This window comes from Lepus europaeus, chromosome X (assembly GCF_033115175.1).
Source record: "Lepus europaeus isolate LE1 chromosome X, mLepTim1.pri, whole genome shotgun sequence".
Classification (NCBI taxonomy): Eukaryota; Metazoa; Chordata; class Mammalia; order Lagomorpha; family Leporidae; genus Lepus; species Lepus europaeus.
Window position 1 is genome coordinate 90,297,701 of NC_084850.1, and position 27,178 is coordinate 90,324,878.

The window sequence follows — 27,178 nt, forward strand, 5'->3', positions numbered from 1 at the left end:
CTTTCACACACTAAGCTCTTATACTGTTGAAGCTCACAGGCACTCCACTTCCAACACTGTTCACTTGCATAAGCTGAGCAGGCAGGAATTAACAGCATAACTGGTGAAAATAGCATAGACCAACAAAGTTGACCTCTCCTCCCTGGGCTCACCAGAAAGGAAAACACCCTCACACTGGAGGGAGAAGACTCATCCCAAAGGTCATCTCCCAACCTCTTGTGGAGTCTTGTGGAGGGGACCCAAAATAAATACAGCCTGTAGGATCAAAGGCCAGAGAGCCCCCATCGGCTCCAGGAAAAGTCCAGTCAATACTCTAGCAGGGGGAGGAATTGCTTCACTCACCCTCAAATCTCCAACCCCTGGCAAGGGGGAAGGGGGAGTTCCCCATGTGACTCGTGCTGAAATAAGGAAGGAAGGGGAATACGTGATGGAACTAGGAGTTCAAGTGAGAAATAGAGTAAAGGAAGAGAAGTGCACAGGCACAGACACGGGGAGCCACCAGGAGTGCAAGATTCTGTGGCAGCAGGAGGCTGGAAGAAAAATCAGAAGTGGCTCTGGCTACAATGAGGATCTTACTGGGTCTGCTGCTCCTGGGTCACCTAACAGTGGTCATCTATGGTAAGGCGTTGAGTGGGACCAGGATACCATTACTGGCTCAGGCGAAAGACTGGGGATTGATGGTGAATGCTTACCACAGAAAGTCTGTACTGACTAGTATTCTCAGCCAATGTGGCAGGCTCTCTCAGCTTTGGGCAAAAGGGAGGGAAGTAGTTGAAGGTTGCTGAAGAATCTAGGAAGTAATTGGGTAGAAAGTTAAGCAAATTTCCTCTTGGAAAACATCTATATGATTTTCTATGGATTTTTGTATCTCAGAGACATCAAATAGGTTCCCAATGTCACCCTAAGACTGCCTCCATTTGCTCTCTTTTACTTGAAATTTTGCCATTAAACTTAACCTCTCTGACTCCTGGTTTTGGTTCCTTAGAATAAACGTTGTCTAAGGCTTAGATGGAACTTTAGAAGTAACCTGTATCATGCTGCATTATTATGAACACATATCAGCAATATTTATTCACACACTTAAAATGGCTGGGAACTCACATAATCTACTCAATACAGGAGGAGCTCCCATTTTTGGGAATTTCTTATCTTTGTTGAAATAAATCTTTGGGTTCCATCCAAAGACCACAGCCCTATTTCTTGGGGCCACAAAGTATGTATCTGTTCCATATGCCCTATGACAGCCTTTCAAAAGTCTATGGGGGACCTGCGCTGGCAGGTGGTGTGGCAGGTGGAGCCTCTGCCTGCAGTGCCGGCATCCCATATGGGCACCGATCCGAGTCCGGCTGCTCCATTTCCAATCCAGCTTTCTGCTATTGCCTGGGGAAAGAGTAGAAGATGGTCCAGGTCCTTGGGCCCCTGCACCTACGTGGGAAGACCCTGAGGATGCTCCTGGCTCCTGGCTTCGGATCTGCACAGCTCCAGCCGTTGCAACCACTTGAGGGGTGAGCCAGTGGATGGAGGACCTCTCTCTCTCTCTCTCTCTGCCTCTCATTCTCTCTGTGTGTGTAACTCTGACTTTCAAATAAATAAATAAATTCCAAAAAAATTATGGAAAGACACTATGCCCCCTTACTCTTCTCTTCTGCAAGCTAACCAGTCCCAGTTCCTCCAGCTTATCTTCATAAGATTTAGATTCTTACCCTCTCATGGACTAACTCACATTCCTCCGGACATTACCCAGTTTATCTGGTTTATTTGTGGGAAACCAATGCTAGACATGTATTGCAGAAGAGACCGACTTTGCTACTGTAGCATTCCCTTGGGTCTTCCACTACCCTCAACTATACCACTGAAGAGTGAATTGTTTTTTCTGGAAACTGACCCTGGGTAGTTGTTAAGTGAAACTCATTGTAGGATAAAGAAGTTCTCAGTGCAACCTTGCTTGTTTCATCTCCCTAGAGGGAAAGGCTGGATGGGTGTTAATTTGAAGTCACTTGTGAGGTCATAAATAACCCAGTTTCCATAGCTAACCTAGATTAGGATTCCCTAACCTTGAGCTCTGTGATCCATCAAATTCTAGAAACCTAGGAGTTACAAAGTACTCTGAATTGAGTCAACTGAGAGGGGAAAGAATTTTTCCTAGACCACAGAGCCTTATTGGCAGTTAACATTCCTGAAGAATATTGTTCGATAACCACAGTATTTGTATTCTATACCAGGCTTTAGAATGTACCTTCTACAACTTGGTTTGAGCTGAGACTTATAGAGGCAAAATGGGGCTTTGAGGAACATTATATAAATGTTAATTTTAAATCCTCTGTGTGTGTGTTTGTGTGTGTGTACGAAAGAGAGAGAGAGAGAGAGAGAGAGACATGAGAGCACTCACGTGTGTCTTGTTCCTTCCCAAGCTTGTGAGCTCCAGCCCTAGAACAAGCCTTCCAACTGTGCATAGAATCATATACTATAGATGTGATGTTCAGAATATACTGACTGGTAAATAATGCCTTCCCTCTCCCTGAGTCTCAGTGTCCCCAGCCCAGCTATGCAATAAGGAGATTAACTTCGCTAGTCTAAAAGGAACTTACCAACACCACAACTCTGTAGGAATGGCTTCACTGCTAAAAAGCCCCTAGAGGGGCAGAATGAACTGTCAGTTTCTTCCTGTGGGGCCAAGACAAATGTTGACATAATCATAATAAAAAGAAGTCCTAACATGCAAATTTTATGAACATTTGATAAACATCTATTATCTAAGCTAATCCTCCAACCAGGAGGCAACTCACAGAAGGGAGAAAGCAGACATGTGTTGGGGGTGGGGGATTGCAGGACTTGGGGAATATCACCCTCTCTAAGATTATGGGAAGAGGAAGATGCAGAAAGGGACCCAGAATGTCACACATGCACAAAACCAGGACTTTATTTTCCTCTGGACCATTACACAAGCTCCAGGATTTTGCTTTTCTGAATTCAGGTCCCAAGACCACGATAGGCCCTAGGATTATTCCCTCTTTCACCAACCAAACTCTTCTTCAACAGACCCCTTGACTGAATGTCTATCCCTGGCCTTTGTCCCAAGGGAAACAAATACTTGAAGGAAACACAATCTACCCTTAAGGGGGAAGGGCAAAGCTCTGAGATTCTGTGAAAGACTTTTAAGAAAGTATCTGGAAGATGGGGGCATTTTTTTTCATTCTAGAAGCTATCTAGCCCGAGGATGACATCCATGAAACCATGTGAGGTAGGCCCAGGTAAGGGGTTGCTGATTACAACTGTGACTTGTGTTTTAGTAAGCTAAGAAGGTAATAATTTCGTGTAGCATCTGAAACCCTGTAGTCTGGGTCTTCAGGACCACTTCTCTTCCAATGTGTAACTTTGGACAGATTTCTTTCTCGCTCTGGGCCTCAGCTTGCCCATATGTGCCATGAAAGAATATGACTAACTGGTTTCTAAAAAGCCTTTCAACTATACATCACAGAAGTCTCCAAATCCCATCCTTCCTGATAACCTCAACCCCTGTTGTACCAAGTGGCTTGCCATTTTCTGGTTCTCAGGTATTCATAATGGGCAGAACATTCCCCTAAAAGGTGGGGCTTTCCTGAAATGAATTTTTCCTACTCAACCTTTCAGGAAAGTCAGCATTATTGTGTAAAATGGCCAACATTTCACAATGGGTGACAAACTGATCCTGTTATTATGCCACTGTATCCTCTCTGGCTGCCCTACTACCCAGATGGCCTAATAGCCAACTCATAACTCACTAGAGTCTATCTGGTTGGGGAAGGAAGCTCCTAACCTTGCCATGTGATACCTTCTTCTGGTCAGTGTTAAAGCTGACAATGATCCATTTAAATAACTCTTATTAAAAGGGGAAGGTATATTGAGGACTTGTAAAGGATAGGAAGAATCAAAGTTTATATGAGAGGTTTCCCTTGAGGCATAGGATAAGATCAACACCAATCACCTGTTAAATACCAGCTATATGTTATGTGCTTTCACACTTATGAACATATTTATCTGCATAATAACCCTCCATGATGTTTATTACTTCCATTTTATTGATGATGATCTGAAATCCAGATAAGTTTAATAATTTATCGAAAGTAACATAAGTATAGAATAAGGCAGATCTTGGATCCACATGGTTTTATTCTAACTACTTCATGAAGCCCTTCACTAGCAGTTTTTCTAGCCTCTCTGAGAACCATGGAGATAGGTGGAAGGTCAATACTATTGTGGTGACTGTTACCTTGGAGATCAAGGAAGATGAAGTATAGTACAATGTCCTCTTTCTTATGATGTCTTGTGACTAACATCCTCTTTCTCCTTATTCTACTGATGAGCCAGGATGAGGAAGAGAAAAGAGCAAGAAGAAGAAAAGGGAAAGGGAGAAGGAAGAAAATAAGAGAGGAGAATGGGTGGAAGGAAGAAGAAGGAAGAAGGGAGGATGGAAGAAAAAAGTAAACAGAGGTGGGGGAACATACCATTCTAGAAAATTCTGGTTACAAACTGTTTCATGCTCCCATTTTGGAATGGAGGAATCAAGCATGACCTACTTTCAGAAGTGACTCAAAATTGTGAAACTGGGCCATGTTCTTGACAGATCAATGTAAGCTGTTTGGGAATCTCTTGCACATTTCCAGAGAGTAATTCGGCCAGGTCTTTCAGCTTCCCTTAGGTCAAAAGGAAGACATACACATGCATAGACAAAAGTACGTTCAGATGTCCTCACAGCAGAATGATGCTTTTTTGTCTGGGTGGGGGGAGTGTGAGAATGTTTTTCAGAGGAGAGGAGGGAGATTAGAGAGGGCCAGAGAAAAATGAATGGGAAAGATCCCATGAAACCTAGGCTCAGATGGTTTTCATGGGTTTAAGGATGTTATGTTTGGATGTGGCTAAAATATGTGTGGGCATTTGTGTTCATGATGATGGGAAGCTGGATTTTCATACACATGGAAGCATTAACTTTCAATAGCACAGTGACATTCACCACCTGGTAAAAGTTCATCACCAGCTAAAATATGTGCTTAACTTCTGTTTCCAGTATAGTCTACTACAGAAGACCATCCAGGATTGAAAGGGACTTTAAAGAGTAATGTTATCCAACACCCAAACAAACTCTAGGACACTGTCAGATAACTTAGTCCATCCAAAGTCAGCTCTGATTTATTATAAAGTTCATTTTAGGACAAATAAAAATCTTCCCCTCTTGTCTTCCCATTTGTAGGTCTGAGTTCTACTCCCGGCCATGTCTAAAACTCTCCAAAGAGTGTGTGGTGGATTGAGCAACGTGGATTTACGTTTATTTATTCTTTTATATTCAAGACATTTATCTTGGTCAAATTGTGCTGTTTATATTCTAAGAGGACTTGGTGAGAGCACAAATCAGAGGCTCAGCTTTAGTATCCCAATTAATAGAAGCCTTTGTACTTGAAAAAACATTCTGGGATCTAGAAAGCATAGCCAAATATCCAATCCAAAATGTGTCATCTTCCATCTTCTTGACTGAATCCTAGGAATCCTGGGCTAAGTAAAAGGCTTTTACTCAGTAAGAGCTCACATTTTGGAAACACCTCTCCTGGGAGAGGCATTAAGACATTGCCTACACACAATTTCTCACTCTTGGTCCCAATTTTATAAAACACAAAATTCTCAAAATATGAGCTTATAAGTGGAAAATTATTATGGAGGGCAATGTTGTCTCAATGCCTTTATCTTCTTCCCTCTGGGCTTACCTTCCCGGCACACCAAGGAGCAATCTCCCTTCTCTCCTACCAGCATTCCCACTATTCCCAGTTCTAGAACTTTATTCAGACCATTTTCTTCTCCATGTGAAGCACAGACAAAATCTTTTCCCCCTCAGGATGGAATTTTCCAGTTTATCTTTACTGAGAACTAACAGAAATCCAAAGGGAAATAAAAGGAAAAAAGGGGGAGGGGGGTAATCAGGAAAAAAAAAAATGTTACCCTCACAAAGTATAGGCTTTAAACATAACAATAACTAGTGGTTTTGTTAAATAGTTTCCATGCTCATAATTGTGTTTTGCCTGCCTTCTTCTTTCCCCACTGAGCCCTTCTGGTGGAGCAAAGGGAAATAACAACAAGGTAGCCCCCACATTTTACCAGATACATATTTATACCAATGCAATAGCACAGACCCAATGGCTCAACATGTTTTGCTCCCACTTTTCTTTTGGAAAATGCTACATGAAAACACTAAATGAAATGCTAAACAAACTTGCAGAATGTTAAGATTTGGCAAAATCCCTAGAGATCATTCTATCTAAACTTTTCACATTTTAAATAGACAAAAAGGAATCTCCATAGTGAAAGATGACTTATCCAAGTTCACCTCATAGCAAGACAGTGATATGAGAAAGACTTGAAACGCACAAGACTAAATATTAAGGATTGTACTTCTGAGGACCAATTGTTTTTAAATGGGAAGATTGGCAGAAAACAAAGGAGCACAGTAAATGCAAAGGCTTGATGGAAGGAACGTTGAGGGGTGTTTCTCAGAAGTCTCCTGAGGACTGCCACTACCACTGAAGCTTCTATGTTAATATGTCATCCACTTTTGATTTCTTCCTATGTTTTCCCTCTTTAGGCCATCCCATCCTGGAAGCTCCAGAGAGTGTAACAGGGCCATGGAAAGGAGATGTGAATATTCCCTGCACCTATACCCCCCTGCAAGGCTACACCCAAATCTTGGTGAAGTGGTTAGTACAACGTGGCTCAGATCCAGTCACCATCTTCCTGCGTGACTCCTCTGGGGACCACATCCAACAGGCAAAGTATCGCGGTCGCCTGCACGTGAACCAAGAGGATCCAGGAAATGTGTCCCTCCGACTGAACATCCTGGAGATGGATGACCGGAGTCACTACATGTGTGAAGTCAGGTGGAAGACCCCTGATGGCAACCAAGTGGTGAAAGACAAGACCATTGAGCTCCGAGTCCAGAAACGTGAGTCACTGTGGGGGTAGCAAAGTATTGATAGGCAAAGAAGCCATAGGGGACTAGTTTACCCATAGAGTAATCCTAGAAATGCCTTGGAAACCCAGAGACCTTTGTTTATCTCTACATATGCTCTCTTCAGTTCTGTGCTGATCAGTTTTGTAAAACTTTGCTTTATAACTTTGTCAACCCAATGGTTAAGAATGTTATACTAAACTTAAAAAAAAAAGGAACTAGAACAATGCATGCCAACATTCTTTACATTCTAAACATTTCTTTACAGTGAGAGTTACTTCAAAAAATGGTATTCTACTGTAATTTTAATGATCTGTGACTGCTTTAAAATTTACTGTATATGGCTTAAGTGGTCACTTTCCCATTCAATTGTTGTTTATAACCATTGTCTATATTCCCACTAAACTAGGGTCCTTTTTGTTTTTTACTTGTTAAACTTCTTATTCAGTGAAGTATTAAGCCTTTTTTACTGTAACATAAATTTAAAACATGTTATCTCAAAAACTAAAAAACAAAGAAAGGAAGAGGGAAGGAGGGTGGAAGGAAAAGGGGGCAGGGAGGGCAGGAGGAAGGAAATATCAATATAGTCTTAGAATTGTACCTACAAACCGCATTGAATTGTGAAACACCTAGTTTAATTTTTAATTTTAAAAAGGCTGAAAAACACCTTATTGACAATAAAAGTATAAATTGTTTCATTCTTATCTTTTTATATAGTTTTGCTATAACACCATGATTAAAATAGTGAATTTCCCTTTTTAAAAAAAAGGGACATGAACAAGCAGAGTATCCTCGGGTTTGTCATTGTATGGAAGAATGTAGAAAGTGTTGTGAAGAGTTCTTGACCTTCAAATCTCTACCTCTTGAAGTGTCCCAGAAATTCTAGCAACCATAGCCTCAAGGACCTCCATGAACTTTGGGTCTTAAAACTCATAAAAATGAATATATCTGATCAGGGTATTGAAAAGTAGACAAATACTTGGTAGTGAAGCCCTGGGGAAGTGGATGCAAGGGTTAACCAAGATAAGATTTGCTGACTTGCAATTTTATAAGGCATGTCCTTGGTATTCCAAATCTGCTGATAATCCAAAAGCTACTTGAGTATAAAGAAAGGCTTTATTTTTTAAATATTTATTTATTTTTATTTGAAATTCAGTGTTATAGAGATAGAGAGACAGAGAGAAAGATCCTCTATCCACTGGTTCACTCCCTAGGTGGCCACAGTGGCCAGGGCCCAGGCCAGGCTAAAAACAAGAGCCAGGAGTTTCATTCACGTCTCCCAAGTGTGTTGGCCAGGGTCAGGGCCAACACACTTGGGCCATCTCCCACTGCTTTCCCAGGCCATTAGCGGGGATCTGAATCAGAAATGGAGCAGCCAAGACCAAGACGCAAACCAGTGCCAATATGGGATGCTGGCATTGCAAACAGCTGCTTTTACCCATTATGCCACAATGCTGTCCCTGCCATTATATTTTTTTTGACAGGCAGAGTGGACAGTGAGAGAGAGAGACAGAGAGAAAGGTCTTCCTTTTGCCGTTGGTTCACCCTCCAGTGGCCGCCACGGCCGGCACGCTGCAGCCGGCACACTGCGCTGATCTGATGGCAGGAGCCAGGTACTTGGCCCATCCTCCACTGCACTCCCGGGCCATAGCAGAGAGCTGGACTGGAAGAGGAGCAACCAGGACAGAATCCGGCGCCCCGACTGGGACTAGAACCCAGTGTGCCAGCGCCACAGGCAGAGGATTAGCCTAGTGAGCCACGGTGCCGGCCCCTGCCATTATTTTTTAAAGTCAGTTGATTTTTAACTCCAGATAATTCCAATCCTAGATACTGAAAAAAAGTGTCTAATCCCCCAAAGAAAGCTATTTTTAATTTGTATTGCCTTTTTCCCTTCATCCCTCCCAAGTCAGGAGCTCCCCCTTTAGTTCCACTTACAGATAAATGTATACCCTTATACCTATCAGGAATGACTTGGCCTTGTGTCACTGTAGCCTTATGACTTTTCAGAACCCCCTCTCTTGTCTTCCCTCTGCAGTCTCTGTCTCCAAGCCCACGGTGACAACTGGCAGCAGTTATGGCTTCACGGTGCCCCAGGGAATGAGGATTAGCCTTCAATGCCAGGCTTGGGGTTCGCCCCCCATCAGTTATGTTTGGTTCAAGGAACAAGCTAATAACCAGGAACCCATCAAAGTGGCAGTCTTGAGTACCTTACTCTTCAAGCCTGCAATGGTGGCTGACTCGGGCTCCTATTTCTGTACTGCCAAGGGCCGTGTTGGCTCTGAGCAGCGCAGCGACGTTGTGAAGTTTGTGGTCAAAGGTAAGCAACTCTCTCTCTTTGTGAGAATATTAGTAGACTACCTTGAATCAGAGATATCTCAAAGCAGAGCACATATGCCAGAGAAGTACTGAGAATGGGGTCCTTGGTAGGCAATGGTTGTAAAATTTCAAAGAAAAAAATGTCAGGACTGGAAACAACAGCACTAGAGATAGTACTCAGCATATAAAGATGGAAAAGAGACAAGTGATAATATATATCTCATATTGCCAGGTACAAAGTATATGAACCCTACACATACTTTCTCATTGAATCCCCACAACTGTTTCATGTATAGCTATTGTCATTCCCATTATATAGAAGAAGAAACAGAGTCAAGAAGGGAAATCTAGTCACTCATATAGGCGCACAGCAAGAAAGTGCAAACCTAGACTTGCAGTCAGATTTCATGCTCTTTCCACTACCTCTGCTCATTTCTCATGGTTGAATCTCTATCAGATCCTGGAAACATTTTGGAAGTTAATATTTTGTTCTTTTTATTTGGTTGTTGGTAGTGGGGTTTTGTTGTTGTTTGGCTTCTTTTAAAATTTTTATTTAAAGTATACAAGTTTCATGTATCTCGTATATATGGATTTAGTAACATAGTGATATTCCCCACCTCCCTCCCTACTATGCTCACACCCTTCTTCTTCCTCCCTCTTCTTAATTTTTACAAAGATCTATTTTCAGTTTACTTTATACTCTTAAGATTAACCCTACACTAAATAAAGAGTTAATAAATAGTATAAAAAGAAAAACACTGCTCCTTAACAGTCGACAAAGGGCTATAAACAATCATCCAGCCTCAAAATGTCAAATTCACTCCTATATGTTACATTTTCTATTTGATTGTTGTTTTGCTTATTTAATGAAGTTTGGTTTTGCTTTATGAGATACAGCCCAGATGTCTGCATCCTTTCTTATAGTCCCCTTCCTTTCTTCCTAAAGTCAAGTTCAAGTTCTGGTTGAATATGGGCTCTGGTTAATTCAGGTCTATTTCTTACAGCACTCCCATAGCACTACTAGCTATACATAGATCCTGACCTAATAGTTTGAGAGTATCAAGGGTTTTCTTACCCTGAGTGAGTTACATGGACAATGTCCCTGTTTTCTAAGAGTTAACATTCTGGTCAAAAACAGAGAGAAAGTCATGATCACAAAGACCAAGAATATGTCTTTCATAAAGAGCAATGTGAACATTTTTGCTTTCTGTGAGTTAGCTCCTGAACCATCTGGACAGATGCTTGTTCATAGCCAACCAGTCTATTTTATTTTTAACCACAGTCAATTCTTAGTGCAATGTTATTAAGCAATGTTCACCATTACCTCCTACTGACAGATAAGAAAACAGAGGCCCATAGAAGTTACTTTCAGCTTGTCACACTTCCTTGCTCTCTGAATCATGCTACTGTAGCTTGGTTTCCTCTGCCTGCTTCCTTCTCTATCCCAAACTGGTTGTATGACTCTAGCTCCCTCTGTCTCCTCTGCCTTACAGAGTTCTTAAACTTTCACCCACCTTACCCTCTGCGTTGTTCTTCAGTGCTGGAATGGTCATAAAGGCCACGCCTTCCCTCCTACTCTTACACTGCTGAGTTCTGCTGACAAAGAAACAAAACAAATCACCGATATACATTGTCCCCACTTTAGTTAAATGTTCTGCAATATTCACTGCCTGCCCACCCTCATTCTGTTTGCCAGTCTATTTATTCATGTTTGTCTCATACCTTATAAGAGAACTTCAGAACAATTGCACATTTTTTCAGGCCTCTAACCCAGCTTCTGGAAGAGGAAGTCACCTCCTTCTCTGAAAAGATCCAGACCCTTTTCAGATATGAATTCTATTAACTTATCTTCTCTATGAATTCCATCAACTACTCTCCTCTCAGCCTTGATATTTCCCTTACCCATTCCCATATTTCCTCTTGGCACAGAGTAAGACAGCCTTTGCTCTTCTCCACAGCAATCCTTCCTCCTGAACTCAACTTCAGCTACTCCGACTCTCTGCTCTACCCAGCTAAGTCAAACATGCATGTAATATATAGTTAAAATATATATATATATACAAATACATATATATCCATAACATATTTATGTTGTCCTTCAAAATATGTCTCTCAGCTTGGCACTTTATCTCTCCTACAGTCACGACCAACCTTGTAAAGAAGGGAGATTCCACCAGCTGCACCTCCCAATTAATTCTCCACACTATAACTTTCTAAGCTTCAGCATTGACCTCCAAATCACCAAAAAACAAAATCTTCCATTCACATTCATCCTTCTTAACATCTCTGTAGCCCATTCTTTCCTGCTCAAAATTCTTTCAACTATTTCTATCAATGATATCACTCTGTCCTGGTTCTCCTAAGACTTCTTTGTTCTTTCTCAGACTCTTTTGCTGGTTATTTTTTCATTAACTCCTTAATAATAAGTGTTCTCAAAGACTTCATTCACATTCCTCTCTTCATGTATCTCTATAGTTTTGGAGGATTTTACTCAATTCTGCAACTTCCAATATCAGTTCTAGGCTAATATCTCTCAAACCATAATGTTATGCTTAGTTTCTCTCCTGAGTGCAGATCTCAATGCCTAATTACCTTCTGGACAGCTTCATTTCTAATATCAGCTTCTCTAAAATTGAACTTACCTTTACTCACCAAACCAGCTCCTCAAACATGTTGGAAGACACCATGTTATCTTTTGATTCTTCCCTATCCTTTACTTCATACCAAGTAATAATTAAATTTATCAACTGCTGTAAAATCAAACGACTAAATCAGATCTATTATTAAGCTCATTCTCTTCACATATCCTCATGGTCTAATCATGTTTTTTTTTTTCCTGAACAATTTCAACAGTCTTCTAAATGACTTCCCCATGTCTGTCAATTGTCATCAAACCACTAACTTATCCAGCACTTATTTAGTGTATATTTTATGTCACTAGATCATAAAATCCTCGAGTGCATAATTCTGCCTACTTCATGGATGCTCTCCAGAGTTCAGATAAGTTCTTAGTGCTTAGGAGGCACTAAATGTGTATTTGTTAAAGAATGAACTCACTTGGTTAAAACTCTCACTACACAGTTTTTAGAATTATTTTTTCTAAAACTTACATTGAGCAAGTTTTACTTTATTCATCAAAAAGCTTCTATTACTCCCAATGGATCCTCACAAACAAATAGCAAAGCCCAAGATTTTAGTCTCTTCTTAGTCTACCTAGTATACCTTATCTTCTAATATTTCTCTCCACATTTAAAACATAGCATGATGTTCCCTCTGCCTAAAGAAATTTTATTAACCATTCACTGACATCTTCTCGTATTGGAAAATACTTCATATACTAAAAAATTCAGCCTTTAAAAATTTTTGTTAATTTATTATTTATTTATATTAAAGACAGAGAGATATCTTCCAACCACTGGCTCACTACAAAAATGTGTGCAACAGCCAGGAATGAACTAAGCTGAATCCAGGAGCCTTGAACTCAATCCAGATCTCCCACATGATTGGCAGAGACCCAACCACTTGGAGTGTCACCTGCTGCCCTACAGGGTATGCATGAGCAGGAAGCTGGAATCATGAGCTGAACTAACTCTCAAACCCAGGCACTCCAATATGGGATGCTGGCATTCCAAGCAGTGGTCTTAATTGCTGAGCAAACACCTGCTCCAAATTCAACATTTTAAGGTATATAATTCAGTACTTCATATGCTTGATTTATTATCACTATTATCTGGTTCCAAAACATATCAACCAACCCAAAAAGAAACTTCATACCCATTAAGCAGTCACTTCTATCCCTTTGTTCCCCTAATTTCTAGAAAACACTCATTTGTATTCTGTCCTTCCTCATCTACCTATTCTGAGTATTTCATATAATTTTGAATCATACAGTATGTGACCTCTTATGTCTCTTCTCTTTCACTTAAAATAATGTTTTCAAGGTTTATCCATGCTGTAGCATGTATCAGTGCTCCATTATTTTTATTAGTAAATAATTTCCCATTACATGGATACACTACACTATTTATCCATTCTTTATTAAATGAGCACTTGGGTTGCATTGACATTTTGGCCATTATGGATAAAAAAAAACTGCTATGAAAAATCATATAAAAATGGGCCGGCGCCGTGGCTCAACAGGCTAATCCTCCGCCTTGCGGTGCCGGCACACCGGGTTCTAGTCCTGGTCGGGGCACCGATCCTGTCCCGGTTGCCCCTCTTCCAGGCCAGCTCTCTGCTGTGGCCAGGGAGTGCAGTGGAGGATGGCCCAAGTGCTTGGGCTCTGCACCCCATGGGAGACCAGGAGAAGCACCTGGCTCCTGCCATCGGAACAGCGCAGTGCGCTGGCCGCAGCGCGCTACCGCGGCAGCCATTGGAGGGTGAATCAACGGCAAAAGGAAGACCTTTCTCTCTGTCTCTCTCTCACTGTCCACTCTGCCTGTCAAAAAAAAATCATATAAAAATGTTTGTGTGGACATGTTTGTAGTCCCCTTAGCTATATGACTAAGATGAGAATTTTCAGGTCATATAGTAACCCTGTGTGTTTAACTATTTGAGGATCAAACTTTTTCCAAAAGTTTAAACAATTTTACCTTCCCACCAACAACATATTAGAGTTTGTGTCATATCTAAGGATCTATTGACAAACCAAGCTCATGAACAATTACTCCTACATTTTCCTTTAAGAGTTTTATAGTTTAATTAATTAATTTATTTGTTTATTTATTTGACAGGTAGAGTTACAGACAGTGAGAGAGAGAGACAGAGAGAAAGGTCTTCCTTCTGTTGGTTCACTCTCCAAATGGCCGCAACGGCTGGAGCTGCACCGATCCAAAGCCAGGAGCCAGGTGCCTCCTCCTGGTCTCCCACGTGGGGTGCAGGGGCCCAAGCACTTGGGCCATCCTCTACTGCTAACCCAGGCCATAGCAGAGAGCTGGACTGGAAGAGGAGCAACCGGGACTAGAACTGGCACCCATATGGGATGCCGGCACCACAGGCAGAGGATTAACCTAGTGCACCACAGTGCCGGCCCCGATAGTTTTAGTTCGTAAGTTTAGGTCTTTGACATATTTTGAGTTAATATTGCTATATGGTGTGAGATAGGGGCCAAATTTCACTCTTCCATGTGACTATCCAGTTTTCTCTCCACTGTTAGCTGAAGAGGCTATGCTTTCCCATTGAATGGTCATGGTGAGGCAGCATTGTTGAAAATCAGTGACCAATAATATATTGGTTTAATTCTGGACTTAGTTGGTTAAACGGACGTCTATATATTATGTTTTTTTTCAATTTTTAATTTATGTTTCATTTTATTTGGAAGTTATAGAGATAGAGAGAAATCTTCCATTCAATTGTTTGTACCCTAAATACCCACAACAACCGGAGCTGGGCGAGCCTGAAGCCAGGAGTCTAGAACTCCATCTAGGGCTCCCACTTGGTTGTCAAGGACAAACCTAATTGAGCCATCATCTGAGGCCTTGGGGGCTATGCATACCACGAAGCTGGATCAGAGGCAGAGTAGCCAGAACTTATACTAGGCATTCTGATATGGAACATGGACATCCCAAGCAGCCACATAACTGCTGTACCAAGTGCCCATCCCTGAATTGTTTAATGTTAGTGGAATTGTTTTCTTAATAGCAGTTTTGTCTTGTAAATTGATAATGTATAGAAATACCACTGATAATTATATATCCACCTTGTGCACTTGTGGAACACATTTATTGACAAATTTTTAAGACTGTTCCATATATGGTCATGCCATCTAAAACTAGAGATAATTTCGTTTCTTCCTTCCTAATCCAGATCATTTTTATTTCTTTTTTTTGTTGGCATAATCCAGGTTAATACCTTTAGCAAATGGTGAATAAACATGGCTAGAGGATAGCCTTCTCTTGTTCCCAATCTTATAGGAAACATATTTAGTCTTTCACCAAGGAATTTGATACTACTTGTAGTCCTTTTATAGATACTGTTTAACAAAGTGACAAAGTTCTATTTCTGATTGTTAAATGTTTTAAATGTAAGGGTGTTAGATGTGTCAAATCCCCTTCTGTGCCTATTGAGATTTTGGTGTGCATTTTTTCTCTATGTTTTATTAATAAAATATTGACTCATTTTGTATGTTGATACAATCTTACTATCTTGGGATAAATCAAATTTGGCCAAGCTGTATAATCCTTTCAATATACTGCTGGATGTAGTATGCTAGGAATTTAAAAAGATTTTTGTGTATATATATATATATATATATATACATAGATATGGATATAGATATAGATATAGATACACATATATATTCACAAGGGAAATTTTTTAAAGATTTATTTATTTTCTTTTTTATTCTTTATTTGAATAAGAATACAAAGAGAGAGAAGGAGAGGCAGAGAGAGAAGGAGAGGCAGAGAGAGATAGTGAGAGAGAGAGAGAGAGGTCTTCCATCTGCTGGTTCAGTCCCCAAATGGCTGCAACAGCTAGAGCTGTGCCAATCTGAAGCCAAGAGCCAAGAGCTTCTTCCAGGTCTCCCTGCGGGTGCAGGAGCCCAAGGACTTGCACTATTTTCCACTGCTTTCTCAGGCCATAGCAGAGAGCCGGATTGGAAGTGCAGTAGCTGGGACTCGAACTGGTGCCTATATAGGATGCTGGCACCACAGGCAGCAGCTTTACCCGCTATGCCACAGCACCGGCCCCAAGATATTGGTTCTTAGTTTTGTTTTATTTTTATGTCTGCTTTTATATCAGACTAATCCTGGTCTCATATACTATGCTATGATTTATTCACTATTTTTAATAATTTATAAAGAATTAGCATTATTTGTCTTTTTTTATTTGAGGGGGAGAATGAGAGAGAAACAGAGAGAGACAGCAAGCCCCCACCCATTGGTTCATTCCCCAAATGAACAGTGATTTGGGCTAGGCCAAGGTCAAATCAAGCCAAGAGCTCAATTCAGGTTTCCCAAGTAGGTGGCAGGAACTCAATTACTTGCGCTATCACTGCTTACTGCAAAGGTTTTCATTAGCCAGAAGCTGGAATTAAGAGCCAAAGTCAAGTATTGAACCCAGTTACTCTGATGTGGGATGTAGATGTCTTAACTTATCTTTAACCACTAGACTAAAGTACCACCCATGACGTTGATTTTTCTTTAAAGTTTGGTAGAATCACCTTGTGAACCCACCTGAGTCTGACCTTTTCTTTGTGGCTGTTTGATTAGCAGTTCAGTCTTGTTAAAGATCTGTCATTTTTGGTTTTTTTGTCTCTTCTTGAGAAATTATTTTCTGTTATTTAGCTCTAGTTTCATTTTGGTTGGGGAACATAATATTATTTTGATTCTTTCACATTCAATGAGTTTTCTTTATTTTTTCCTTTTTTACATTTATTTACTTATATAAAGGGAACATATTTCTTGTATTTCTCTTTTTTAAGATCTATTTATTTGAAAGGCATAGTTACAGAGAGACAAGACAGAGAGAGAGAGAGAGAGAGAGAGAGAGAGAGAGAGAGAGAAAGAGAGAAACTTTCCATCTGCTGGTTCAATCCCCAAATGGCTGCAATGGCCAAGGTTGGGTCAGACTGAAGCCAGGAGCCAGGAGTGCCTTCTGAGTTTCCCACCTGGGTGCAGAGGTCCGAGCACTTGGGCCATCCTCTACAGCTTTCCCAGGTGCATTAGTAGGGAGCTGGATCAGAAATGGAGCAGCCAGGGCTCAAACTGTTGCCCATATGGGATGCTGGCGTTGCAAGTGATGGCTTAACCCTCCATGCCACAACACAAGCCCCAAGATTTATTTCATATATACATGTTCAAGAACATAATGGAGTGGGGGGCGGCACTGTGGTGCATCCCATATGGGCACCAGTTCAAGACTCAGCTGCTCCACTTCAATCCAGCTCTCTGCTATGGCCTGGGAAAGCAGTAGAAGATGGCCCAAGTCCTTGGGCCCCTGCGCCCATGTGGGAGACCTGGAAGAAGCTCCTGGCTCCTGCCTTCAGATAGGCACAGCTTCGGCCATTGTGGCCAATTGGGGAGTGAACCATCAGATGGAAAACTCTCTCTCTCTCTCTCTCTCTCTCTCTCTCTCTCTCTCTCTCCCCTCCTCTCTCTGTGTAACTCTGCCTTTCAAATAAATAAATAAAAAAATCTTAAAAAAAAAAAAGAGAACATAATAGGGGCATACATTGTGGCAATACGGGTAAAGTCATTGCCCACAATACTGGCATCCCATATGGGAGCCGGTTCATGTCTTAGCTACTGTACTTCTGATCCAGCTCCCTGCTAAATGGCCCAGGAAAGAAAGTGGATGGCCCAAGTGTTTGGGTCCCTGTCACTCACCTGGGAGACCTGGAAGAATCTCCAGGCTGTGGTCTGGTCCAGTCCTGGCCTCTGCGGCCATCTGAGGAATGAGCCAGTGGATGGAGGATCTCTCTCCCTCTGTCTCTTCCTCTCTCTGTAATTATGACTTTAAAACAAATAAATAAATCTTTTTAAAAAGATAGCCCCTCGCTCTCCTTCTTTCTTCTTTTCTTATTTTTCTTTTAATTTCTACAGTAACGTACTTTCAATTTATAGTCACAAGCTTAACCCTCCACTAAATAAATAATTCAACAAGTAGTATGTAGAAAGGTCACTGTCTCTCAGTCGTATAGACAATAATGAAAACTCAAGGTATCAATTTTTTTCTTATGCATGACTCCCCAAAAGGAACACAACAATACTTCAATATTAGATATGTATCTTTAAAAACTGTTTATTTATTTGAAAGGATGAATTACAGAGAGAAGGAGAAACACAGAGAGAGATACTTCCATTTGCTGATTCATTCCCAAAATGGCCTCAACGACCAGGGCTGGGCCAGGCCACATCCAAGACCCAAGAACTCCATCTAAGTCTCCAACATGGGTGGCAGGGGTACAAGCACTTGGGGCACCTTCCATTGTTTACCAGACACATTAGCAGGGAGCTGGATCAGAGGTGGAGCAGCCAACATTTTAACCTGTTCTCATATGGGATGCTGACCTCACAGGCGGTGGCTTAACCCACTGCACAATGTGGGTCCCAAGAGATTTGTTTCATGGCCTCACATATGAATTCTTTTGTATGATGATTCATGTGCACTGAAAATAATATGTATTCTGCTGCTATTGTGTGGAGTGCTCTGTATATGTCTATTAGAACTAGTTGGTTAATCATTATGTTCCGTTCAAGTCTTCATTTTCTTTGTTGCTCTTCTGTCTAGTTGTTCTATCCGTAACTGAAAGTAGAGTCTCAAACAATTTTTATTGAATTATTTATTTCTCCTTTCAGCTCTGTAGGTTTCTGCTTCCTGTATTTTGGGGCTCTACTGTTAGGCACTTATCTGTTTATATTTGAAGTGTCTTCTTGACATTTATCACTTTATAATTATAAATTATAGTTTCTTGAATGTATCACTTTATAATTATAAATTGTTCTTTGTATCTAGTAACAATCTTCGATTGGAAGTCCCTTTTGTCAGATATCACTAAAGTTACTCTAACTATTTTTGCTACTGTTTTCAAGATACATATTTCCATTTTTTGCTTTCAAATTATTTGTGCCTTTGAATCCTAAGTGTGCATAGAATATAACACATTATATTTTTAATCCACTCCATAATTCTTTTCCATTAAATTTGATTGCTTGAGATCAGATAAGGTGATGATTTATTACTTATTTCTTATGTCTCAGGTCTTTCGTATTTTTTAATTCCTTCATTGCTACCATCTTTGATATTAAATATATAATTTCTAGTGCACTATGTAATCCCTTTGTTATTCCTTTTACTATATATTTTGAGTTATTTTCTTGGTACTTGCCCTTGGGATTGCCATTAATTTTTAATTTACAGTCTAGTAAATAGTATATAATAGTATACAAGAACTTTGTTTCTATATAGCTCCACTCCTTCTCTTTAATGCTGAAATTGCAACAAATTGCATCTTTATGTATTATAATCACATCAGTGTAGATTTATAATTATTGCCTTTTATGATAAGAAAAAATGAGCTACAAACAAAATAAAAACAAGACAAAATATATATTTTCCTATCTGAATTAAAACACCCTCTGAACTCTATATATGGATTCCTTAGAGCTCTATGAATCCTGGTTTAAGACTTCTGCCTAAGAATGAGGTATAAAGGATGAAAGGCAATATAGGCCTTAGCATCATGAGAGAAATGGTGCGACATGTCCAAGTATAGATCTGCAGTATCTTTACTTATTTCCAAATTCCCTGGAACATTCAACTGTCTATCCAGAGATACCAGAGCCCCTGATGAGGCTCCCTTTTTACTTTCAGACTCCTCTAAGCCACCCAAGATCACGACTAAGGCACCTACCAAAATTGAGACACATATAACCACGCAATTGCCCTTGGAAGGTGAGTTTTTATTCTTTTGATTTGTTGGTGTTAAATTGTCTGAGGCCTGTTACTCATTATCTTACAGTGTGCCTATAGGAACAGAAGAGGTCTGAAATGATGCCATGGAAGCCAAGAAAGAAGCCCTAATGCCATTGGATAGGAATCAAAAAATGAAAAAAAAATCACTGAGTTCCTCAGTGAGAAAATGGCAGTAAAAGAATGGAAGCAAAAGAAAGATATCAATGCATTAAGGGTGGCAAAAAATGGAATCATAAATATATGCACATATTTTTCTTTGTGAAAACTACAGAGGCAAAATATAAAATTAAAACATTCCCATTGGAAAAGCAGGATAACACTGTAATTTAAGTTTTGCTCCTAGCCTGACTTTCTATATGATTTGGGGAATATTACATCCCCATATCTTCTTTCTTCCCACTAAGCACTCCAAACAGTAAGAAACTAAGATGCCTTATCTCATAGTACTAGTTGTCAATGACATAACCAAGTACACTTGAAGGCACAACACAGTTGCCCAGAGAAGTGCCCCCACCTTTGCAGCCATCCCCTACCTCATGGTTCCTGAATGTAGGAGAGGCCTCTTATTCTAATTTCCTGTTCTCACAGTGACATCTATGATGAACCCATCATGGAACTGGACCACTGAAGTAGATGGGCACCATGAGGAAACCATTACTGGGCCAGGTAAGAGCAATATCAGAACTTCTATCCTTCCTTCTAGGATTTGATCTTTGCTACTAGAACTTCCCACTATACACATTGTCCTGCAGCATTAAACTCAACAAAGCAGCAAGGGCCCTGGAAATTAATGGGGTAGATGGGATAGAGAGCCAAGTTACACTGGAGTTAAAAGGAGCAGTGGATTTGTTCTTATCCGTTTCCTTGTTGCCATAATAATATACTTCCCAAGCATTCTGAGCAAGAATAGGGATAGTGCCATGATGTCAGCGAGTTCTCAGAGAGATGGGCATTGAGCCAGGTGAGGATAGTGGCAGCATCTCACTACTTTAGCTCTTAACCAAGGATTTCCAAGTAGCTTTCAGCTGATTTTTGATTCCTCCAAAGTCTCAAGGGTCCCCAAATAATTATCTCACAGATTCAAACCACTAAGATAAGATCTTCTGTGTTTCATCTGGAACTGAGAGTCTGCTGCTTTGCACTGACATTACTGCATTGATGGCTAAAATAACAAAATATTATATAACAGTCAATAGCTAACTGTTTCCTTTAATGAACCACTGTGTTGTCATGACCCATGCCCTAGAATTCTCCAGACAACTCCATAGACCTACAACAAAAATATTAGTGCTTGGTATACCAGGGGACTTCAAGACTCCAGATATACACTACACATCTGTTTTTGATTTATTAGTGTTAAATAGTCTGATGACTGCCACTCTTGGTCTCATTATTTTCCTATTTATTTTTGAGGGTAGACTTCTGAATACTCTTTGTGCCTCTCATTTCCTAGTTGCAGAGTTTCTTGGTTATCTCTGGGCATAACTCAAATTAGGTTCCTGTGCAAACTTTGCATTGCCACTTTTGGCTTGGAGGCTTCCTAAGTTCCATGCCTCTTGCTGGGCTACATCACTGGGAGAAGATAAGTTAGATAATGAGAGTTGGTTTGGGAAGATAAGAGATAACCTTGGGAGGAGTATAAGTTGGATCTATGCCATATTTACTGTATTGTTTTTCAGTCCTTGACTCACCTCTAGAGGAGATCTTTTATCTGCAGCAAACTTACAGCTTAAGTTCCAGTTCCAATCTGTTCTGAAGACCACACACACCCGATTTCTAGGAGACAATACCTTAGTGTCTATTAAAAATAAAGCCAACTGTAGCAACAAACGTTGGAGTTCCTTTTTGTACCTCTCTCTATCTTCTTACCTATCCTCATAGATTCAGAATATTACAGCTGAATGTCCATTAGACATAATTCAATCCTTTCATTGAACTTATAGGGAAAACATGCTGAGGACAGACAAGGATTTGACTAAGGTCACTGTATTCATTTTTCCATGTATGTTGTGAAAACTTCCCCTAAACGTAGAAGCATTAAACAGTATCAATATATTATCTTACACTTACATAGATCAGAAGTCAGACACAGTTATCATGAAGCTAAAATCAAAATGTCAACAGATCCACATTCCTCCTGCAGGCTTTAGGAAAAAGCCAAATCCTTGTCTTTCCCACTTTCTAGAAGCTACCCACATTCTTTGACTCAAATACTCCTTCCTACATTTTCAAAATTAGCAATGTAACATCCTCAAATCTTTCTCTGATTCTGGTTTCTTTTTGTTTTCTTTTTCCCATTTTAAGGTCCATTGTGATTACATTGAGCCCACAGAACTAATGCAAGCTAATCCCCCCACCCAGTCTAAACCCCCAATAATTGTCAATATTTAATTCTATTTAAAATTTATTTGTTTATTTGGAAGTCAGAGTCTCAGAGAGAGGGAGAAACAGAGAGAGAGAGAGAGAGAGAGAGAGAGAGAGAGAGAGAGAGAGAGAGTCTTCCATCTCCTGGTTTACTTTGCAAATGGCTGAAACTGCCAGAACTAGACCAGGATGAAGCCAGGAGTCAGGAGCTTCTTCTGGGTCTCCCACGTGAGTGCAGGGGCCCAAGTTTTTGGGCAGGCCATCTTCTGCTGCTTTCCCAAGCACATTAGCAGGGAACTGAATCAGAAGTGAAGCAGACGGTACCCGAACTGGCACCCATATGGGATGCTGGCATAGCAGGCGTCAGCTTTACCGGCTATACCACAATGCCTGCCCCAACCTTAATTCTATCTACAACCATAACTTCTCTTTACAGCATAAACTAACACACTCAAAGTTTCTGTGAATTTGGGAATGAACATCTTTGGAAGATCATCATTCTATCTACCACAATCATACCCCAAGTAAATAAAAGATCCATAACTGGAGGCTCCATTCAGTATGTTCTTTCAGCTTTTAGGCATGATGGAGATTTGTACCAAAGGTGTCTCAATGGAAATATGCTTTGAAAAGGAAGGAAGCTGGGTATTCTACCAGAGAGTACAAGGGAAAGAATCTTGTGTCTAGCAGTGACTGACCAGGTTCTCCATATGATAGCATTTTGCTGAAACTGGGATGTCAGGGTACTAATTTATTCTTTGTAAGGAAAGGTAAAAACCTTATGTCTTACCTCCATGGAAAGCATGGAGGACTGGCTCAAATGGCCAGTTCAATTAGCCATTAACAAGCGAATCTCCCAGAATTTGTTTAGACTTGACATCTGTAGCCATTCCAAGTATTTATCATGAATGTGGAATTTTGTTTGTGCTAGCCAAGAAAATGGGAAATGGAAAAATACCTAGACGTGTCTGACTGGTCATTAGAGTTTCTCTTTCCAACCTCATTTTCAACCAAAACACCTGGGTCTTGTTTTCCTTCTAGGAAAGGGCCTTCCCATCTTTGCCATCATCCTCATCATCTCCTTGTGCTGTATGGTGGTTTTCACCATGTCTTATATCATGCTCTGCCGAAAGACATCCCAACAAGGTGAGTGATAACTATGGCTGGGTAGCTTTTTGCCTTTATTCTTTTTGGCAGTATTTTTGAGCCTACTCTCTGCATCAGGCATTGCACTGAATATTTCAAAAGGCTCCCAACCTAGTTTGGGAGTGAGCATAGTGACACAGGGAGACAAGATATTCAAACCAACAATGACATAAGACTTATCATGGAAGTAAATGCACAGATTTTTGGTACCTAATCAAGAATAATTATAATGAGTCACTTCATAAGCACTCAAGAAAAGAAGTCACAGCCACTGCTGTCAAATTGATTACAGTGTACTTGTTGGACTCAAGTATGGATACAAGTATGGAGTTTATCAATAATAACACATAGCAACAAAGGCTATGGATTCAATGCTTAAGGGATCCAGAAGAAAACTGAGTCAGCTAGGATTTCAGAAGAAAATGAAACTTAGACCAGGCCTTGAGGTTGAAAATGATGTGTAAAGGGGTAGTATTTTAGGAAGAAGGAACCACACATGCAAAAGTGTAAAGGTCTAAAAGACAACTAAGAGTGAAGTCATCAATAAAGAAAATCCATATACATGAGTAATTGGGAAATGGAAAGTTCATTATTATAGAAGGTCTTGAATAACAGGCTAAAAAATTTGAACTTTCTTCATTGAGCCTTGAAAATACAACAAAACGTAGGAAAAATTTTTGAGCAGGGAAATGGTATGATGAAGATACAGTTGTCAGAGCCATTTAACAACTATAAGCCAACAGAAGAGGAAAAGAAGAACTGGGATGTTTGTTTTTGAGAAAAACCTTGCTATACTTCAATGCCCACTGAACTAGCCATTGCTCCTAGCATCAGTTTGTCTTTTTATATATAGGATTTTCTACTCCTAAATTGATTAGTTTCCACCATGTGTCTCTTCAACTAAAGAGAAATAACTCTTGAATGTATATTTTTCTCAAGGATTAAACTCTGGCTTTGGCCAGTTAAAATGGTTATCACTCATGAGAACAAACTTTTGAGTGGAGATACCACAAATGGCCACAAACCCTAGGAACACGAAAAAACATCACAGTCTTGTTGAGGCTGGGCATAAATAGAATGATATTATATTGTTTTCCTCACAAAACACACTCTATTTCTCTACATGACCCAGAGGATAGAGGTAAAAGCATAGCATTCTAGTCAGGGTCCTCTGTGATGTGGCTCTAGTTTATCTTCTTGCCTACCACCACTCCCACGTACCTAATTTGCACTTCTAGTCACTGAAGTCCATCAAATAAGCCTTATGCATCATGTCTATGTCTTTTCCCTTCCTGGATTGCATTCCCAGAATTCCTGGATTTGTCACCCTACAGAGGAGACAGTTTCTGGCATAAATTCAATTTAACATGTTCTTACTGAGCACTTACTGTGTACCAAGCACTGAGCATATAAAGATGAAAAAGACATGACCTCAATTGTATAGGAGCTCCCAGGCCAGTGGGGTAGGTAAAACAAGAGAATGTAAAGCTCTGCCACAAGGCAGAAGGCTCATGGCTTGCCCTGTTTACTTTGTTGTGGTCTTTGATGCATGTATGCCCACTTACATATTTGAAAGATTATAGGCACCTAGAAAAGGGCAGTACCACAAGACATCCATTTTTGTACCAAGCTGAATGAAGCTTTGAGCTTATATGGAATATAAGGTATTTCTCTTCCACAGACACTAGGAGGCAATGGTAACCTATTTTTGAACCTTTCCTGGGTGTGGGTTAGGGATGAGTACACTCAGGATGGGCTTGGACCAGGATTCTTGGCATCAGACTTAATACAGCCCCTTCTTGGAATGTGGCCTGGTTGCCAAATTTCCCACAAGGACTCTCTGGAGACATTTGATGAGATTTCTAGGTGTAGAATGGGTCCAATTCCAGGGCCCAAATCCCACCCACAAGTAATCCCTCTAGCCCAATATTCTGACTCACAGATATTAAATAGAATAGTGACCAAGTGTGCCTCCTTACTCTTCCCCCAATTAATCTGAATTCTTGTGTTCCAACTCATCTTTCCAATAACTCTCAGTTGTTGGAAAGCTGAAATGTATTGAAACTCCTCTCTGTCCCCCTCCCTCTCCTATTGACTGGTACTCAGGGTCTATGCTTAGCCCTTGTGTCTACTTCCCATGGAAACTTCTGACCCAATTCCTCCTTCTTTTCTAGAGCATGTCTATGAAGTGGCCAGGTAAGATAGCCTCTCCTCTTCCATCCTCTGACCCCTTCCCTGCCCTCAATTTTATTGGTCACTGGCAGAAATCATAGAGGAAAGGGGGTGTGACACAGATCAAATAGTAAAGCCAGGAGTCTTCAGTCAGGACACAGTTTTCTTCCCTTTTTGAGGTACCCCCTGAGCTTCTGTCCTGGCTCAACAAACATGCAAGATAATTTAGATACAATAGCCTTCTGCTCTCAGATTGCTGGGTGGCAAAAGTCTAAGGGTCACTTTGGCAAGAATTGAGGCTAAGGGGTGGAAAATAAGGGCCCTGATCTCAAGCCTCTTCTCATGGGTGTTGTGGGCTCTTGGACCATAGGGTGCATACCAGGGAATCCAGCAACTCTGGAGAAACCATGAAGGCGGCCATCTTCACAAGTGGCTGCTCCAGCGATGAGTCAGCTTCCCGAGTTCTGGGCAACGACTACTCCGATGAGCCCTGCCTGGGCCAGGAGTACCAGATCATCACCCAGATCAACGGTGACTATGCCTGCCTGATGAACACAGTACCCCCGGATTATGAGGTTCTTGCCACTGAGGGCAAGAGTGTTTGCTAAGAATGCCCCCATAAGGCCAGAGTCTGCTAACATAATTACTTATTCAGTCCCTGTCTTCTGTGTGACCCTCTTCCCTGCTACCACTCTTCATAGTCTAAAGTGTCTTCCCTGCAAATATTAAGGCCCCTGGCAGCAGCTGGCTTTGCCTAAGAGTTTACCATATGCACCCTAAGCAAGCCAGCTTCTGAGTTTCACCCTGAGCCCTTCTAGTATCCGTGCCTGGGAATTCCATTACCCCTTTCTAAACACCAGAGGGAAATGCTCATAGCACTAAGACTTGATCATTATACCTCCAGTCATCACTCAACTTTGGCCTCTTACCACCTATAGATGGAAGCTCAGCTCGGCCAGTTCAGGGGATTAGTTATGTTCATGATCACTTCTCTGTCTCTAGGACCAGACATCTTTTAATTGAAATCATCATATCACAGGCCAGGGTTCACTTTTGCCCCTGCACTGTGAGTCTAGTTCTCTGATATTCTTTTGGTTCTCAATAAATATCTAATGACAACAACCTCAGTTTTGTTGGTCTTCTCTCAAGGTATGGTAGAAATCTATCCAAAGTGATTAAAGTGAAAATAACTAAAATTGTTGGGGCCCCTGGGAGTATGGATAGCACCTTTGCTTTTTGGAAATGGTCCCTTCCTGCCTATGCCACTCCTGTCTCACTTCACAGGTTGGCCCAGCTGGAGCACAGCTGACCATTGGGTACCATTCACGTCTCCGTCATCTTGCCAGCTCCACTTGGATGACTCTTCACAAATTAACTGAAAGCCTTAAGAAGAGGAGTATTTCTTCTGTCTCCAGGCACTAAGCATGAAGAAATGAAGGGCTCCACTTCTTTACAAAGTATATGCACCACCATCAAGGATTTCTACCTCTTTGAATCAGAAATTCTTTTTGGTTTGAAGTTGCGTTCTTCCTAGATTATCTTCTCTAACTCCTAGCCCCTTCTAGAGGTTAGGAGTAAGAACACGTCTTCCTACTCAAACAGAAATGGTGTGTGTGTGTGTGTGTGTGTACGCGTGCACATTCATGTACCTTTAAATCATGCTCCCCTGTAAGGATCTATTCTGGATGAGATTTACACTGCTTCCTTCCCCCCATGTTATTCATGTCAAATCAACTTCCTCACTCTTCTTGTAAGCTTCCATTTTGCATTTCTGGTTCCCATAAACTTCAGTGC

General features: G+C 40.8%; 1 protein-coding gene across 4 annotated transcripts; it reads left to right on the top strand.

The window, feature by feature from the left end:
* The first annotated feature begins 472 nt into the window (after positions 1–472).
* On the top strand, positions 473–26,902 carry VSIG4 (V-set and immunoglobulin domain containing 4). Of its 4 annotated transcripts, none has more exons than XM_062183368.1 (8): positions 473–618; positions 6,608–6,964; positions 9,006–9,287; positions 19,601–19,681; positions 20,291–20,368; positions 23,108–23,212; positions 25,387–25,408; positions 26,669–26,902. In XM_062183368.1, exons 1-8 carry the CDS (start codon positions 564–566, stop codon positions 26,691–26,693), a joined length of 1,005 nt encoding a protein of 334 aa, XP_062039352.1. In that variant the 5' UTR covers positions 473–563; the 3' UTR covers positions 26,694–26,902. The 4 variants fall into 4 exon arrangements, with proteins under 4 accessions (XP_062039352.1, XP_062039350.1, XP_062039351.1 ...); XM_062183366.1 differs by lacking the exon at positions 26,669–26,902 and adding an exon at positions 25,755–26,506; XM_062183367.1 differs by lacking the exon at positions 25,387–25,408.
* Positions 26,903–27,178: the final 276 nt, after the last annotated feature.

Bases quoted from the DNA above. Each gene is read 5' to 3' on its own strand.
- VSIG4 (XM_062183366.1), top strand. From the start codon at position 564: ATGAGGATCTTACTGGGTCTGCTGCTCCTGGGTCACCTAACAGTGGTC. The intron at 619-6,607 runs GTAAGGCGTTGA...TTCCCTCTTTAG, and splicing joins CCTAACAGTGGTCATCTATG to GCCATCCCATCCTGGAAGCT. The intron at 9,288-19,600 runs GTAAGCAACTCT...TTTTACTTTCAG, and splicing joins TGTGAAGTTTGTGGTCAAAG to ACTCCTCTAAGCCACCCAAG.